Here is a 16,558-nt window from a genome sequence, read left to right as displayed (position 1 = left end):
GCACATTTGGTTCTCATTTTCAGCTGGGACGCATGCGGAGTGAAAGGTTTCTGTCCTCTTGAACCAACAGAGAGGATAAGCTCAGGTTTGGTTGTATCTGTGGAAAAAGTAGTATCCGTACTGACCAATGACTGCAGAAGGTACTGACAAAGATAAAATATTGGACACAAACTATCCTCAGGCCCCAGTGTCTGAAAACTTCCATGTGATAATGTGATAGTGATCGTGTCTCTCAAGGTGAAAAATCCTTTCGTTTTTTAGCTGTTTTACTGAAACATCCATCTAAAGTAATGAACACAAAGAGAATTTAATACCTTTCTCAACATCGAGATCGAAACCCAACTATACAAATATCGATGCTGAGGTCTCTTGTCCATCAATCAACAAGCTGTAAAGCTGATTGACAGCCTTTAAATCCCACAGTAACATTAGACTCTGGAAAGAGGGGATTGTGAAGATGCTCTGAAGGGGGTCCTGGCCTCTTGGCTTTGTGTGTGAATGGACAGTATCTCCCCCCTTCCCCAGTCACAGCATTGAAGCGGTACATGATCTACCTATGGCTGCTGGAGCTGTCCTGACCTGTTTAGGCCTCCTGCAGGCCAGCTCGGTTTCTGAGGTCCTGTGTCCTGGTGTCACATGAGAACACCGTCGATGTCTCATGCTGCCCTTTAACTACTGACAGAACAGGACAATGTCTGCAAATATATTTTGGATTCCACAAACTGCTTTTTCAGCTCATCAATGCGTCTGACATGAGAGGGCACATATTTAAGACCCTTTTTAATCACAGCTTGTGACGGGCTACAAAGTAACAAAAACATCACTGGGCTGGTGGCATGAGACCCAATGATACTGTTTTAAGACGAGGAGGGTTGACAAATGAGCCATTCTTCTGAAGAGTGTCTGCATGTATGCATTCAAGCAGGGAGAGAGAAAGAGTGAGTGGACGGGTGCAACGTGAGCCCCTTCACTCAGATCGGTAACACTAACTCATGATTTCTTTGTGTCTGAAAGTGAACTTGTTCGCACAAATTGCCTCAACACTTTCTCTACAGAGGATAAATTCCCCTGCCTGAAATCCGAATCCTTTATAAAATAACCTGTAACACATGTCATCGGTAGTTTTAGAACAGAGAAAAAAAAATTAGCTAATTTAGGTCTCAATAGAAAAAGAAAAAAAATCATAACAGGGCTCCAAATACACATCTGTCTTCTGTCTATTAATATAAGGCAGGTTCTTGTGGACAGCTGTGTTCCTAATCTGGCTGGAATGAAGGTGGAGAAGGAGAAGAAAGACTTCAGAGAACAGTAAGATGCTGTTGGAGAAGGAGATGAAGTTGAAAGCCAGCAGGGGAAAAAATGTGCAGGAGAGACTTTCGACATTTCACAGTGAAATGCTGACAGCTAAGAATAGACTTTGTGCTCGTGTGCGCGTGCGTGCACATGTGTGCCGTCAAGCACTTGCAGTGTCCGCTGAGTGTTTGCTGAAAACACACTCACTGCTGGAAAACAGATTGTGCTGGCTAGGTGAATTAAGGAAGTTTGTGTCTTTAAAAAAAAGACTACACTGTGTTTGTGTGTAAGGTCAGTGCACACAAAGTCACCGGACACTCAGGAACACCTTGATAGTGCAGGGTTGGACCTCCTTTTACCTTCACAGCTACTTTAGCTCTTTGTGGCACTGATTCAACAACATTCTGGAAATATTTATCAGAGATTTTGCTCCATGTTGGCATGACAGCATCACACAGTTGCTGCAGATTTACTGGCTGTACATCCATGATGTGAATCTCATGTTCCATCCCAAAGGCGCTCTGTTGGACTGAGATCCAGTGACTGTGGAGGCCATTTGAGCACAGTGAACTTACTGGCATGTTCAATAAACCATTTTGAGATGGTCCGAGCTTCGTGACATGGCACTTTACCTCCTAGATGCAGCCATTAGGCTGTGGTGATTAAATTATGCTTAAATGGTAATAACGGGCCCAAAGTGTGCCATGAAAATATCCCAGACACCACCACAAGCAGCAGCCTGAACCGCTGATACCCGGATGGATCCATGCTTTCATTGTCTGAATGTCACAGAAAAATCAAGACTCACCAGATCAGGCAACGTTTTACAATCTTAATAGTAGCCTCAGATTCCTGTTCTTAGCTGGCAGGAGTGGTCTTCTGCTACTGTATTCAGAGATGCTCGTATCTATACTTTTATAAGAAGTGATTATTTGAGTTACTGTTACCTTCCTATCAGCTGAAAGCAGTCTAGATATCCTCCTTTGACCTCTTTCATCAATAAGTGATTAGAGAACTGCCACTCACTGACTATTTTCTCTTCTTCTGACTATCCTCTGTAAACAAGATGGTTGTCTGGGAAAATCCCAGTAGATCAGCAGTTTCTGAAATACTTAGACCTGCCCCTCTGGCACCAGCAACCATGCCACGTTTAAAGTCTCTTAAATCACCTTTATTCCTCATTCTGATGTTCAGTTTGAACCTCAGCAGGTCGTCATTTTCCACAGTGATGCATGCACACACACAAGACTTAAAAAAAAAAAAAAAAAGACCTATACAAAACCTTCCACTGCTATCAGACCAGCACAAATGAGTTGTCAAACCACACCTATATTCAACTGCAACCTTTACACTGACCTCATTTACACACCAGTTTCATGGTCACTTCCACCACATCAGCTGTTCCCAAGGCCCCACTTAGTCACGGTGACACACATATACAGTAAAACAATAAAACAGAAAATAGGGTTGGTGCAGTATTTAATATGTGTTTATACTCAGGATAAATATACTTTTATACTAGGAGTTACAAATAGGTTAAAAAGTACTTGATAGGGGTTTAAGTTTATTTGACCTTCAGGTCAATACGCTCCGTAATGCAATCGCTGCTTTGTTATCGCGCCTTTGAAAAATACATTTAGAAAAACTAAAGGAGCAAAACAACAAAAACCAAGAAGAATTAAATAAAACGTTCCACACACACTGAACCTGAAAAGGGTCAAACAGGATTCCCGACCTCATAAACTCCCAAACAGCTCACACATGCAAACGCATTTATACTCAGTCTGCTCTGGGATGCTGAGCTGGGAGAAGCTGCTGATACGCAGTGTTAAAGATTAGCCTGCGTCAGATCAAGGAACTGTGGTCTGCTGCCATTCTTGTGAAAACCTCCAGTGCTGACACAAGAATATGAGCAGGCCTTGGCTCAGGGAATAACCCGCACTGTAAGACCAGCAGTCCTGCACTGGCCAGCAGATTATCCCTCGGGAAGAGGCTTGACCTCTGGTAAACCTAGAAGGCTAAATTCTCTCCACAGCAGGAGTTTTACCAGTCGAGGAGGGCACAAGAAAGTGATTTCAGGCTGACACATGTAAGGTTATATCTCCAAAAACATCTGATATATAAAAAAAACAACAAGAAGAAGTGCAATATGCAACACTTGTTTTATGAAAGGGTTAAATTCCTGTGTAAGTGCACCATAGATCAGTCACTGCTGCTGAATCCCGTATGACACAAAACTCTTGCTGCAATGCTCAGCATGAGCCGAAACTCACAGGCATCATCACTGCTCCCAAATCACTGACATCACAGCAGCTTTGGGGACATGAGGATTTATCTTCATCGGGAACTGATTTAAATGTGCGAAACTAAAACACTTCCTGCTTCCGTCTGACCAGATTTCATTCGACAATAAAGCCACCTGACTCTCTGATTTCATCGAATGTATTGTATTATTCTTCATAGAGGCTTAGAGATTTCTCTCATGTGTGTTTCAAGCTTTTCCACTGCAGATGTTTTCCTACATCAAAGGCACAGCACCTGCTGTGGCATTCCTCCATCCGGCGGGGCTACAAGTGTAATATGGAAATTTTAACCCGAAGAGAACAATGAAAGCAGCAGCAGCTTTAAGTGGAAATATTTTTACTGACCTTGAAGCTACGGGGAAATCATTGTGGAGTTTGTGCTGATTAAATTGCAGCAGATTTTAATCAGTCCAAAGCAAGACAACAGCAAATGACGTTGTAATACAAGTATTCAGCAGTTTTGAAGTGAAAAACATAAATAAATAAATAGAGGAGAACACGATGAGGGAAACATGTGGTTGGGATTTAGGCTTAATGTTGCAGGTGTTTCTTTTCTTATTTTAAAATCATAGAAACAAAAGTCCAGGAAAGAGCCTGTATGTAAAAGATGGAAGGCATCACATCGATGTCATTCACTAGTCAGTGATGTATGCATTATGTAGCCTCAAGCTCACACATTCAATTTTTTTGACTCTAAAAATTAGCAAAACTTCAAAAGTGAACTTTATATTTTATCCCAAAATTTAATCAGGACAGTTTTACTGAGGTCACAGAGGAAGGAAGATGAGCACCACCCTAACACCCTAACTCATTTTGCAACCACAGGGGTCCCCCTGTGCTTTATCCAACTTCCAAACACATTTGCAAATGAAAACAGAGCATCTGCTTTATAAAACAATTTATTTTTTGCTAAAAGCCAAAAATCTTAATTGGAATTAAAATCAGATTACTTGGCCATCCATAGTATAATATCTTTATACGTAACTACAAAATCAATTTGTATAGATTTGTATAGCATAATCTTACCTGGTAGGCATCGGAGCCCAAACAGATCTCGACTCCTCGCGTTCACCCCGCTCTGACTCAGCATCCTCTCCTGAAGGCAAAGAGAGCAGACATAAACATCATTTAATTATGTCGAATCGACAGGAAATAGGAGGAAAACCAAACAAGCTCTGTACAAATGTAAAAATATACCTGCACGTATGAGGCTCAATGATTAATACGCATTTTATATTTAATCCCTTCATTAGTTGAAATGAACCTTTGCCCCATATTTGCACCACTCTTGCTCAGATAAACCAACCAGCTCCTGAGCCAAGTCGTCTACAGAGTTCATCAAATCAGATAAGCAAATAACCACCCTCACCAACATTTTACAGAGACCCTAAACACCACACTGGCAATGAAAGTGGTGTTCTTTTGAAATGAATAATCTATTTCTGACCTCGACCACAAACTGTTTACACGAGAAATCCAAATGCAGACAAAACAACAGCGAGTCAACTCATGGTCGGAGCATCGTGTCACCTCCGGCCTTGATTACATTTAGACCATGGCTCTGGCCACCACCCTCATTAAAGTCTGACTCTCAGTCTCAGTGGACTTGTTTTCAAAGACAAAGAAACAAAGCCAACCGCACAAAGTCCTATGATTCTTAATTTCCATGTTGCTTTTCTGTTTGTTTCTGCTTTCTCTGGTCTCACGTACTGGAGCAGGACTGGGAGCAGAATCCAAGGCCACAGAGCCACTGAGGTTTCTATAATCAGGCTGTGAGCTTACTAGCACACATGCTTCCACTTAACTTTGCTACTAACCCCCCTTTGTGAAGGCCATTTACATTTATCGCCTTAAGAGCCCATAATAAGCCGAGGTCTGCAATGTGAGAGGATGGTATGATTATACAGGTGGTAAAGAAAGCTTTAAAATAGTACAGAAACAGAGGAAAGGCCCAAATTTACATTGCAGAGCCTCAGATTTCTCTCCAAACACTTCTGGCCGAGTTTGGCGCACAGTGAAACTATTATTCACCGTTTAATGCACCGGCTTTATCGTGAAAAGACTCAGAGTCAGCAAGGAGGCGCGAACAATAACAATGAATCCACTCAGTCGCCTGTGTTATGCTAACAATTTTGCAGTGTGGTGAATTCTGTTTTAGCAGCCTGCTCGTGAAAACCTGACGCTGTAAGCTTTGTGGGCCTTCATGAAAAGAAGAAACTGGGAGCGTTTAACAAAGAGGACCTTTGCTCCCTGTAAAGGTTGTAAAATCACACATCATGGCTCTGACTTTTCTTTCTTTCTGTGAGAGCGTCTGGCTGTCTCTGTAGTAAAAAACCCACAAATTGTGCTGCTTGGTACCGATGCTTTTAAACCCGTGCGTATGTAACATGTATGCACGGCTCGATGTTAGCCTTTGGGGGTGTGGCTACGGATGCTTACGCGACGTATTGCTTTTTTAATCGAGGCAGTAAATCTGTGTGTTAACAAAACATAATGTATACCCACATGAGTGGAAAAACTGGTTAGAAGTATTTTTATTACAATGCTGGTGATTTGACTTTGTGGGGTTAAACTTTGCTTACTTCACAGAAATCTTTGCCTTTCCCTGTTATTTCTGGTCATTTCACCAACAACAGTTTATTATAAGGCTTAAATTAAATTAAAACCCAGTCCTGGGGCAGACCGAAGCCTCTTTTGGTGAACAATAAAATGTATTATGTAAAAATATTAAATTTATACCTCAGCTAATGAAGCCTCACGTGTTTTTTCTTTTTCATGTTATCAGAGTCACTACTTTTTTAAGCTTGAGTAAATGAAACCTGTTGCTTGCCTTATTGGCTCAAACTGGGTGCTCGGGGAGTTCCTGTGCGTGTAAGCACAACTGTTTTAGATATGATTAAGTCAAAGAGTATTTATTATCTGTATTATCTTGATTAGCATGCATGTTCCTATTATTTACGTCCATTTACAAAAAGGTAAATATTTTGATCACAGCCGCGGCGTTTTTTCTCAGGAGGAAGCCTGAAACCTTTTGATGAGCACTGACTTTTCCTCTAAGCAGGAAAGACTCCTGCGCGTGCGCGTGCACTGTAACTGTTAACTCACAAAGTTTTGGTGACGTTTTGAAGACGGAACAATAAAATACTACAAGCACTTAATGATGTCAAGTTGGCAAATTTCTTGCTTTGAAATCAAAATCCAGACTCTTAATTCTCTAATAAAACAACGGGAATCAGCTAATTGCAGTTCTCCCAGCAAATATTTTCCAAAAGATCATAAATATGATTATTTTCAGCTATTTTACGAGCTAAACTAAAATGAATAAAACTGTCTGCTAGGAGACCTCACTAGAGAAAAACAAAAGTTTAGGACACTAAAGTTTTACAAGCCCTAGTTTGTGCCAGAGCATTGTTCATTTTTTTCCATCTGGCTTTAAAATGTCTGCACGTTCTTTCTGTCTCTCCATCAACACCCACAGAAAACCCGCAGCTGGATTCCTTATTCCCCCTTAAATACATCAAAGATATTCAGAGGGTTCATCATTTATTTCTGAAGTCTACATCTCCTCACCGTGAAAGGCGAGTAAACTCACTTTAATAACACAGCAATAGACAAGGTGAAGCGCAGGCTGTGATACAAGAGCAGAGCAATTAATTATTCCCACTTTTAGAACATCTGAAATGCAGAGAATTTAACCTTCACAAGCAAGTTTTGCACAACCAAGGCAAATCAGGAAGAGATAAGGAAAACTGAGATGATATCTACTTTAATTTAAACATACTTTGACCACAGTAAGGCCGCCCTTAAATCTCAAACTCACATGTCACTTAAAAACCACATTTCCAGGGCCGTGTTTCTGCTGACATGTCACTTTTGCTTTCATTGTGTGGCTTTTGAATACCCTACTATATCACTTTCATTGCCCACCCCCACCCCTCTCCCTCGCTGCCCCACTTTTGCCCTCCTCAAACTCCCTCCCTCTCATCCTCGGGGACTGTGGCCAGGGCTTATTGCAGTTTCCATTGCTCATGGCTTCCCCTTGCTACTGCAGCCAGACTTCTGCAGTAAGCGTGCCTTGTTCCTGGGTCTGGAACAAACTTCTCTTTCCCCAAACATGTGGCCGAAATCACGAGGGAACAAACTTATTTTTTGGTAGACATACATCTCATCATGTTCCATTTTCATTTCCTATATTTAAACTGCTTACCGTATCTTAAAAATTGTTTTAATTTACATGACTCTGAGCATTGCTCTGCTTCACCAAAAGTCTTTAATGGCAATCTAACCAGTCCAAAAACAATGACGTTGAAGTTAAATATCCTCAGTTGGTGGAGAAGGAATTTTATTTGCAGTCTTTTACCAAAACATACAGTTAACATTTGGACTCTATTGTTAATATGAATAATCCTGGGTCTATTTTGAAAGCTACCCCCACTGTGTAATGCCTGGCTTGTGGCTTATAGCACACACATTAGCTTTTAGCCACCATTCTCCCACAGCCAGTTTATTTATATTGTGCTTTTCATTTCCTCACATGAATGAGGGAAGTCAAATGGCATTGTGACTCGGAAGGAAAAATCAGGACGTGATGCAGTTTTGCTAAACAGGGACCACTTTGAAGTCTTTTTTTCTGCAGACATAAAACAGAATGTTGGATTTGCTTTAGAGCTAGACCTGTGATATTTCACAGTAGACGATACCGCAGAAGCAAAAGATCTGATAGGAATCACACTCAAAAGGAAAAACCTCAAGGGCACCCATCGGGGGGGAAAGACTCTGTGGAAATGCACCAAACCTTTACTAAATACTGACAAACAGCAGAATTTCAGCCAAAGCTCGATTTTGATCTTAATAAAAAGAAACACAGAAATTAGAGAAACTGCTTTTGGAATAAGGGGTAAAATGATACATCAATATTTATCAATCTTTAATGAGCTGGGCATTCTAGTGGTTAATATTTTATATGAAAATTTATGCATCAGCCTATAGTGAACATCCAGTTTAACCCATTTCTGTAGAAAACCTTGAAGCAATCATTTTAAATCTTTTATCATGACTGCCTGTTAACAAGACTTTATTATATGTATAAAAACACTGTCAGTGCAGACATATAGACATAAAAACACTGATAATAACGATGTGTTTTAATGGTGTCCCTGCACCAGGAATGCATTTCCTACATCAAACAGCGGTCCCCACAAAGCAAGTACAATAACAAACCATATGCATACAATTGGATACACTATCAAAGTCCTCCCACAAGCAAATCTCACCATTCAGCAGTTGTTTTGCTCCACCAAGACCAAGGCCCACTTACTGAGCTGGGCCAACCAATTTTATTCAAATTGTGACTTTTGTTTCAAATCATTATTAAATCAGGATAAATTTGTTCCTTTTCTGCACTCATTATGAATATGAAGCTCTTGTCTTCTGAATCAAACTAACTCCTTCCTTTACAGGAACACCTCCATCCTTCCATAACGGCTCAAACTTACAATTTAGTTCAGCTCAGGCTGGAAAGACTATCAAGTAAATTCCAAGAAACGTTTCATTGATTAACCTGTGAAAGGATCATTAAGGCAGCAGCTGCCTCTGACTGCGTCTCAGCTACATTTAAACTGAGATTATAGTGATTATGGTTTTTGATGTAACTGAGCAGCCCAAGAAAGACCGACGACTCTAATTTCGACAGTCACAGGACATCTTTTAACCATTAATGGGACAGTGACTAAAAAATGTTTGATGCTTTACTTGTGGCTATATCAGCCCTGTTGTCTAGTGCACTTCAAAACATGATGCTAATTTACACAACGGATACAGTTAGCCAAGAAGAACAATGATTACACTTAGCCACATCTTTACTAAGATCATGTGCAGATATGCCCTGACACTGTGGTGAACTCTGGAGCTTTGACCAAAGGTTAATGTTAAATGTTTCCAGCTATTGGTTGTACTTTGGAAAGAACTGCAGGTTGGTAATTGGTTTAAACCATTCTGTCTCCAGCACGATTTGTAATGTGTCTTGAACTTTGACCCTCAGCTTGAATAAAAGAGAAAAAGTGCATGGTTTTGGAACACAGAGATGGTCTCTCACTATATCTGCCTCTACATTATTCCCGTCTCGCTGTGGTAGATTGTCAGATCAGTACGGTGAGGCTCAAAGGTCACACGAAATGAAAACAGTGCTTTGGTTATGATGGGAGATCAGTACTAGAGCAGTCAGAATCTACGCTAACAGATTAATGAGATTAAATGCCAACATTAGACAAACACTGATAGTTCTTGACATTTTTCCAGATCGACAGGATTCACCTCTTAAGTCACCATCACCGTATACCACTAACTTAGCAATCATCAGATACCAGGTATCTTCTGATGACTCAACCTTCTGACCAATCCTTCTGTGGAGTCAGCAGATATACTTCCTTTTCCATGCTTCAGTCATAGGTTTGAACGGAAGTATGAGAAAATAATCCATCCATCTATTTTCTCCCGCTTATCCACTTCAGGGTTGTTGGAGCCTATCCCAGCTACCATAGGACAGGGACAAGGTACCTATGTTAGGAACAGCCAGGCTAATACAGAGAGACAGACAACCATTCGCACTCACATTCACACCTTTAATTAAAAATGATCAATTAATCAATCCCCACTAATGGATTAATAACTGAGAAGAGGAAAAAATGACTCAGACAATAGCCCTTAGTTACATGACTGAATCTCTGCAAACACGTTTGTCACGGGTTCATCACACTGAAGGATTATCTGCACGCAACCAAAACCCACCCAAATGGACTGATCAATCAATACTCGGACTAAAAGTAAAACCAGAAAGCCTCCAGTCCCAAAAACATCTCTCTGTGCAGATATCCGTTTATAGAAACCAGACAGACATGAACAAACGACAGAAGCAGCACTGTCACAAAGCCCTGAATGAAATCTGACAGCAAATTTCATCCGTCGCTACACTTCCTGTCAGAGGATCCCTGACAACACTCTTCATTTAAGGGAGGGGGAGGGCTGCATGGCCGCTAGACAGATGACTCGATGACTTAAAGGTTATAAGTCTGATGCGCAGCGGCCAGCGTGTCCATCAGCAGCACCACTTCCTCCGCCTGGTCTCTGCCGCACTCTCTCGTCGCTCTCTAGCAGATTAATGTCTCAAATGGCTTAAATGAAATACCAGCGCTGGATATTGAACATTATCGAAGTGTGACAGTTCACCACCCGTGTGTGACATTATCACAGTCACTCCATACAGTAAAAGAGACAAACGACAAAGCCTCTACAAGCCGAGCATCTCCATTAGCGAATGGTGCCGCTGGTTAATTATCACCCAATGCCAGATCAATACCCCTTCTAACAGGACCATAAATCTGCCGTGGGGTTAAGAGGAGCCCATTGTTACGCTCTGTTTAAGCTGTGGGAGCATCTGCAGCACAGAGGCTGTTGACGAATGTGTCGCCGGGGCCCTGTGGGAGCGGGTGTGGGAGACTGTACTGCTTTGGCCTACTTCTATCGGGGCTGAGATCTTAAGCCACTCTGAATAGCGCTCAGATGATCCGTCCTCTGGCATTTTTGATTCTGTTGAGCTTTATGCTGTGTGCCTTTCATGCTGACTGCTTCAAAGCTGGCTGGGAGATGCAGATAGAGTGAACTCAGGGGGAAATGCGCAGCCAAAACAAGCTTGAATATGCTTGCTATTCTGTCAAGATGCAGGCCTGCGCATCCTTGTAGCATTTAAGCGCTGCTGTTGTTTTCTGTTTCACTGAGCTGCATACTATTCTACACATTTAACCTCCAGAGACTTACGCCCTTTTTTTATTTTCTCCAAGACATTTATGATTAGTTGGCCCAACAAATATGAAAACTCTGCTTGCTAGAGCAGGTACACTGCTTGATTAATAAAAAAACTATAACCACAGTTATTCTGGTCAATGATTACATAACATGACCACTCAGATGTAGACTCGGTGTAGAAATATTAGATTTACAGAAATTTAGTCTGATTTATTTTATTGTCTTATTTAATATTTTTTCATATTGGCTGTAATTATTAATAATTTCTAGTGCAAAAAAAGACTCATAGATGTTATTATTATGAAAAGACTGGATTATCATAGTTCTTTGTATGTAGGTTTGCCACAATCGTCCCTTTGTCAGATTGAGCTTGTACAAAACGCTGCTGCTCAAATTCTAACTGGGGCGAGTTTTAGTGTCACTCCACTGGCTTCCTGTCAACTTCAGGATTTTATTTTAAGATTTTATTCACAGTTGTTAAGATTGTAGATGTGCTGGCACCAATCTATTTGTCTTGGTCATACACATTCAAATATCTAGACCTAAAAACAGAGGTGAGGGAGCTTTTTCAAAGTCTCTGGGATGCTTGAATTCACTTTAGAAATTCACAAACTACTCCTACATTTAAGTCTTTGCTCAAGATTCATTTTTACTCTCCGGCCTTTAAGTCAAACTAAACCTTAGACAGCAAGCTGCATTGAAAAACTGCACTAATTACAAGGTATCTTTAAAACTCTGGTTTTAAATTTGCTGGAAATATAAAGTTGACCCAAGAAGATCTTTCAATCTTCTTGGTTTGGTTTTTAAATTTAATATTTGCACTAATTAGTACAGTTTCTGAGTGCAGCTTCATACCTGAGATCGCCAGCATTAGTTGATAAATTAGGATGTCACAAAATCCCTTTGGTTAACACATTTTCCTCCCAAGCAAAGGATCCCTTACATTCCAGTAGGAGACACAAACCCAGCCCCGTGCACTCCCAGTGCAGGTTCCAAGCGTTAATAAATCTGTATCAAATTGAATATGCAAATCTATCCACGATGGCGACCCCTCGGAAATAAGGGAGCAGCTGATAATAGAAAAGATAAAGATAAATGAAATAAAACAATTATTTATCGTCTGTCTTTTTTTGTTCATTTTTGTCACAGAGATGTTGTTTTATCCTCCTCTAAGTCCAAACCTCACTCCTCACAAGTCAAGAAAACCAACATTAATATTTAATTCAGTGCTCTGGAAGCACTTTGGTTTTAATTCATTTTTCTTAAATGTTAAATGCATTGTGTTTCAAAAGTCATGCTGTCGTGTTAAGTATTTATAATCTCAATTCTGATGAAATTCTATGTGTGATTAGGGTTTGTTTGCCTTTTTCAACACACCAGGATTCAAGAAGACTAAACGTCCAAACGGCAAAGCCATCTGGTCCGAGATGAGCCCAGGGTTGGATTCAGTTCTTTAAAACCAATCTTAACACATGCTCATGGCACTGAAACATAAGAGTGTGTGGGTGGCCTCTGCACAGCCTCTACATTACGGTAACTCAGAGTAGTAGTGAGCTGAGGGTATGAAATGAATAAAAGCATTGAAGCTGAAGTTAAGATACGTTAATTTCCTAAATCTCAGACACATGGGATTCAGGCGGGGGGGCTGTGATGATTCCTGAAAGTCTCGTTCTGAGGTAATCAAATTCAAATGTCTTGAACCGCAAAACCACTGTCTCCATGGTGACAGCCAGATGTTGTGCAGCGCACATCACCTCCCCACCCCACTCCACATGCAAGCCTCGCTTGAGGGCAGAGTACAGGCATCTGTTACCATTTCCCCCTGCGGCTGCTGAAAATAACCGAGGAGAGACAGGCAACACAAAGACGCAGCCAAGAGTCTGTTCCCGAAGGAAAAAGGCGGATCCTGACGCATTCATACCGCCTGTGTGTACGCACGGCTTTGTGCTGCACATCAAACCAACAGCCCCTTCAAATCTCCACCCCCTCAGGAGCTCCTAAATGGGGACAGCCTCTAATTGATCATTTAAAATGCAGTACAAGAAAAAAAATTCACCTTTACTGTGTCAAAGCCGTTCATTACAACATCATGTGACCAGGAAATTATCAACAGAGACCAAAGAAGAAGGAAGGGGGCCCACAGGAAGCCAAAATATTTCAACAGAACTAAATAGTGGAGAGTTGACTAAAACTAAATAAGGTGGCTTTTGATTTTGAGACAGTCATAAATTATGATGGAATTGCTCTGTTCATCATTATTTATGCATGTAAAAAAAAAAAAAAAAAAAAAGAAAGATAGATATTTTTGAGTGCCTAAACACGCTCAAAAACTCATGAAATTTTGCACATGCATCAGAAGTGCTGGAAATTTACATAGTTCATGCACCCCTACAAAATTTCAACAAAGTAGCCCCAGAGCTGTATTTTGCATACATGCATGCAAAAGTAATATTCCAAGACATAGCCATCATCTGAACACAACAGGAAATCTGCCATTTAACATGCAATTCTGCCGCCATTTTTGCCATTTCCAGGAATTATATGTTAACAAGCTCATTCTAAAGATTTAATCAGGTCGACCTTTAATCAGCTCCATCAGCTCAACGATGCTAAACTGCACAGCCTTGGAGTTTTCATAGAAGAGCATATTTCCAGCACCATGACGAAAAGAAACTGACTCATTCATTCTCTAATCTGCCCCAAGCTTCAAACACTTGATAAGAGTGTGAACCTGGAGGTGTTTACATGCTATTTTTGAGTCGCAGTCATACTGCAGCAGGAAATAAGCATTATGTGATAAACATCATGCGGGCTACATGACATTTTGCATGTTGGTTGTACACATGAGATATAGCAACACCTTGCACAATTAATGGCTATTCACACCACAAAGTGGACACACAACGTGTTTTGCAAAGCAGATAAACACATATTTGGACTCTGTGCTTGAGTTATTCAAGTAAAAGTCTGGTATTTTTAGGAAAGTGATTCAAAGCTGCAGCATCAAAATGCATTACCTAAAGTTAAAGTACTCATTATTCAGAATGATCTAAATTACATCATTGGATCATAATTACTGATCTGTACAGTACTTTAATGTTATTTTAGCTACCTATAATTAATGATATACTAGTAAATTGATATTTTTAAAAATCTACAAAATAATAACTAGCTTAAACTTTCAAATAAAAGGCACTGAGTACAAAGTGCACTATTTACGTCCAAAGCACACTGGAGTAGAAGTAAAAAGCTGCATAATACAGAAATTGAAACTTTAAAGTTATACTTTGGTCAAATAATCGAGTATTTCCAGGAGTTTCATGGTTAAACATGGGTCCCAGGGGGTTAGTTTGTACATTAACATAACTATTCTAGCATATCCCAAACATATCTCAAGCTGGAAGCTGCAATCAGCTTTGGATAAAGGGACTTTTATATATCCTTTATTAATCCAGGTAAAAAAGTGTGTTTTTTAAAAACAGATCTCACCAAGAGAGCAGAAGAAACTGCAACAAATGACCGTGACAGCCCAAAAAGGACTGGATTGATTATAATGTAAGGATAATAATGCAGTCATACAGATAGAAAAAGGTAATTTCTTTTTTCTATAAATATAAAACCCTTTGTAAAGCCCGTATCTACAGCACTTTTGGCACATTCATATTTCAGGGTGGACCTGTGGCCACCTCATGTCCCAATCTCTGGACACACCCCTGTAGGTGACCTTTAATAGTAAACAAAAGCAGGCTGAAATGCTCACTGCACAGCTCTCTGATGTTAACGATGAAGACTATCTGCACCGTTTGTCTTTATGTGCTACAATTTAATCCCCACACCAGAATCCCAGAGGTGATTAAGATTCCCCATCACTTCACTGGCCTTTAATTAGGCGTGCAGCCAACGATGGTGACACGATGTACCCTTACTGTAATTATAAATCTCCCTGTTATCCCCACAGAGGGAAGCAGGAGCAGCCTTTGCTCGTTTTCCCCCCACTGCAAAGCTCCAGCTCTGAGTGGTGAACAGTCCTGAGGAACCTCTGAGCAGGGACTGCAGATTTTTGGTTGCAACCTGACTGTACATTTATAGCTCAGCTCGGTGAATGATGGTCAGTGTTTCCTGCATGATGACACTGCCTGCTCTGTGGCCTGTGAGGTGTTTAATCACGCAAGGAGTGCTGATGAGTTATAGCACTGCGAGATCAACTTAAAAAGGTCAAACCTGCTCTAAAAATCGTAAATCAAGGCGATAATTGCGTGCACCATTCATACTGAAGCTACATGCTGCAGGAGCGAGCCCAATACAAGTGTAGAAAAGGTCCGTAGTGAGTGTGAGAAAGACAGAAGAAGGAAAACTAGCGGTCACAAATGAAAGGATCAAAAATCAAAGCCTGTATTTTTGAATAACAAAGCCGTGCTGGCCCGGGAGCGTTGTGACCTTACCTTGATGTCTGGGAGCATTTGTCTCACTTTGAACGTGGTTTTAGATCCTGTCAACATTTTTCACGACGGCTCAACTCGCACTGAACTGAAGAGCAGGAGCGGACTAAAGCTCGCAGAGTGGAAGCAAATGTAAAAATCTGTGTTGTTACGAGCTGACGGTCGCGACGTTAGCGCTCTCTTCTTCTCATGTTCAGCCGTTCAAACGCGAAAGAAACGTCCGGGGGCGAGTAGCTACGCTTGGCTAGCCTGTATCACCGGCTGCTGCTACAACTGAGGTGTTCACTGTGGACACGCAAACTATTTTCATCGCTGTTGTCACTGACAGCATCTGAGACTATGACCACACCAAATATTACCAAAAAAAAAAAAAAAAAAGCGAAAGCACAACCTACTGAACTACGACCGTGAGGACTCTCTTAAGAAGTGGTGTGACGGAGAGATGTGTTCACCGTTAACTGGGGCTTTGCTGCTCATTGCGTAGCGCTCTATTTGTTTATGTCTTCGCCATAGTGAAACACACTGGTGGAAAAAAAAAGAAAAGCCAAGCGCAACAGCGGCAGTAGTGGTGTGGCGCTTCTTAAAGGCACAGGACATCTTTACTGCCAAATGGAAAGTTAATAAGGGAGGGAAGAAGGAAGTTTTGTCATATTCCTTTGAACAACCGTTTTACCTACTTTCACTTAACCCCTTGAACTCAACACAGAGTGGTAGAAATGTGAA

General features: G+C 40.9%; 1 protein-coding gene across 1 annotated transcript in view; it reads right to left on the bottom strand.

Annotated features, from left to right (window-relative positions):
* The window catches only part of mtmr11 (myotubularin related protein 11), a 38,854-nt gene extending 22,496 nt beyond the window's left edge, over window positions 1–16,358 (bottom strand). Inside the window, exons 1-2 of the mRNA XM_031733682.2 lie at window positions 15,839–16,358; window positions 4,623–4,692 (exon numbers count right to left, since the gene is read on the bottom strand). Coding sequence (XP_031589542.1) covers window positions 4,623–4,692; window positions 15,839–15,895 — 127 coding nt within the window. The 5' untranslated portion in view covers window positions 15,896–16,358. The remainder of the gene's footprint in view (window positions 1–4,622; window positions 4,693–15,838) is intronic.
* Window positions 16,359–16,558: the final 200 nt, after the last annotated feature.

The sequence above is a fragment of the Oreochromis aureus genome, linkage group 11 (assembly GCF_013358895.1).
Source record: "Oreochromis aureus strain Israel breed Guangdong linkage group 11, ZZ_aureus, whole genome shotgun sequence".
Classification (NCBI taxonomy): Eukaryota; Metazoa; Chordata; class Actinopteri; order Cichliformes; family Cichlidae; genus Oreochromis; species Oreochromis aureus.
This window is presented reverse-complemented; position numbering and strand designations above follow the sequence as displayed.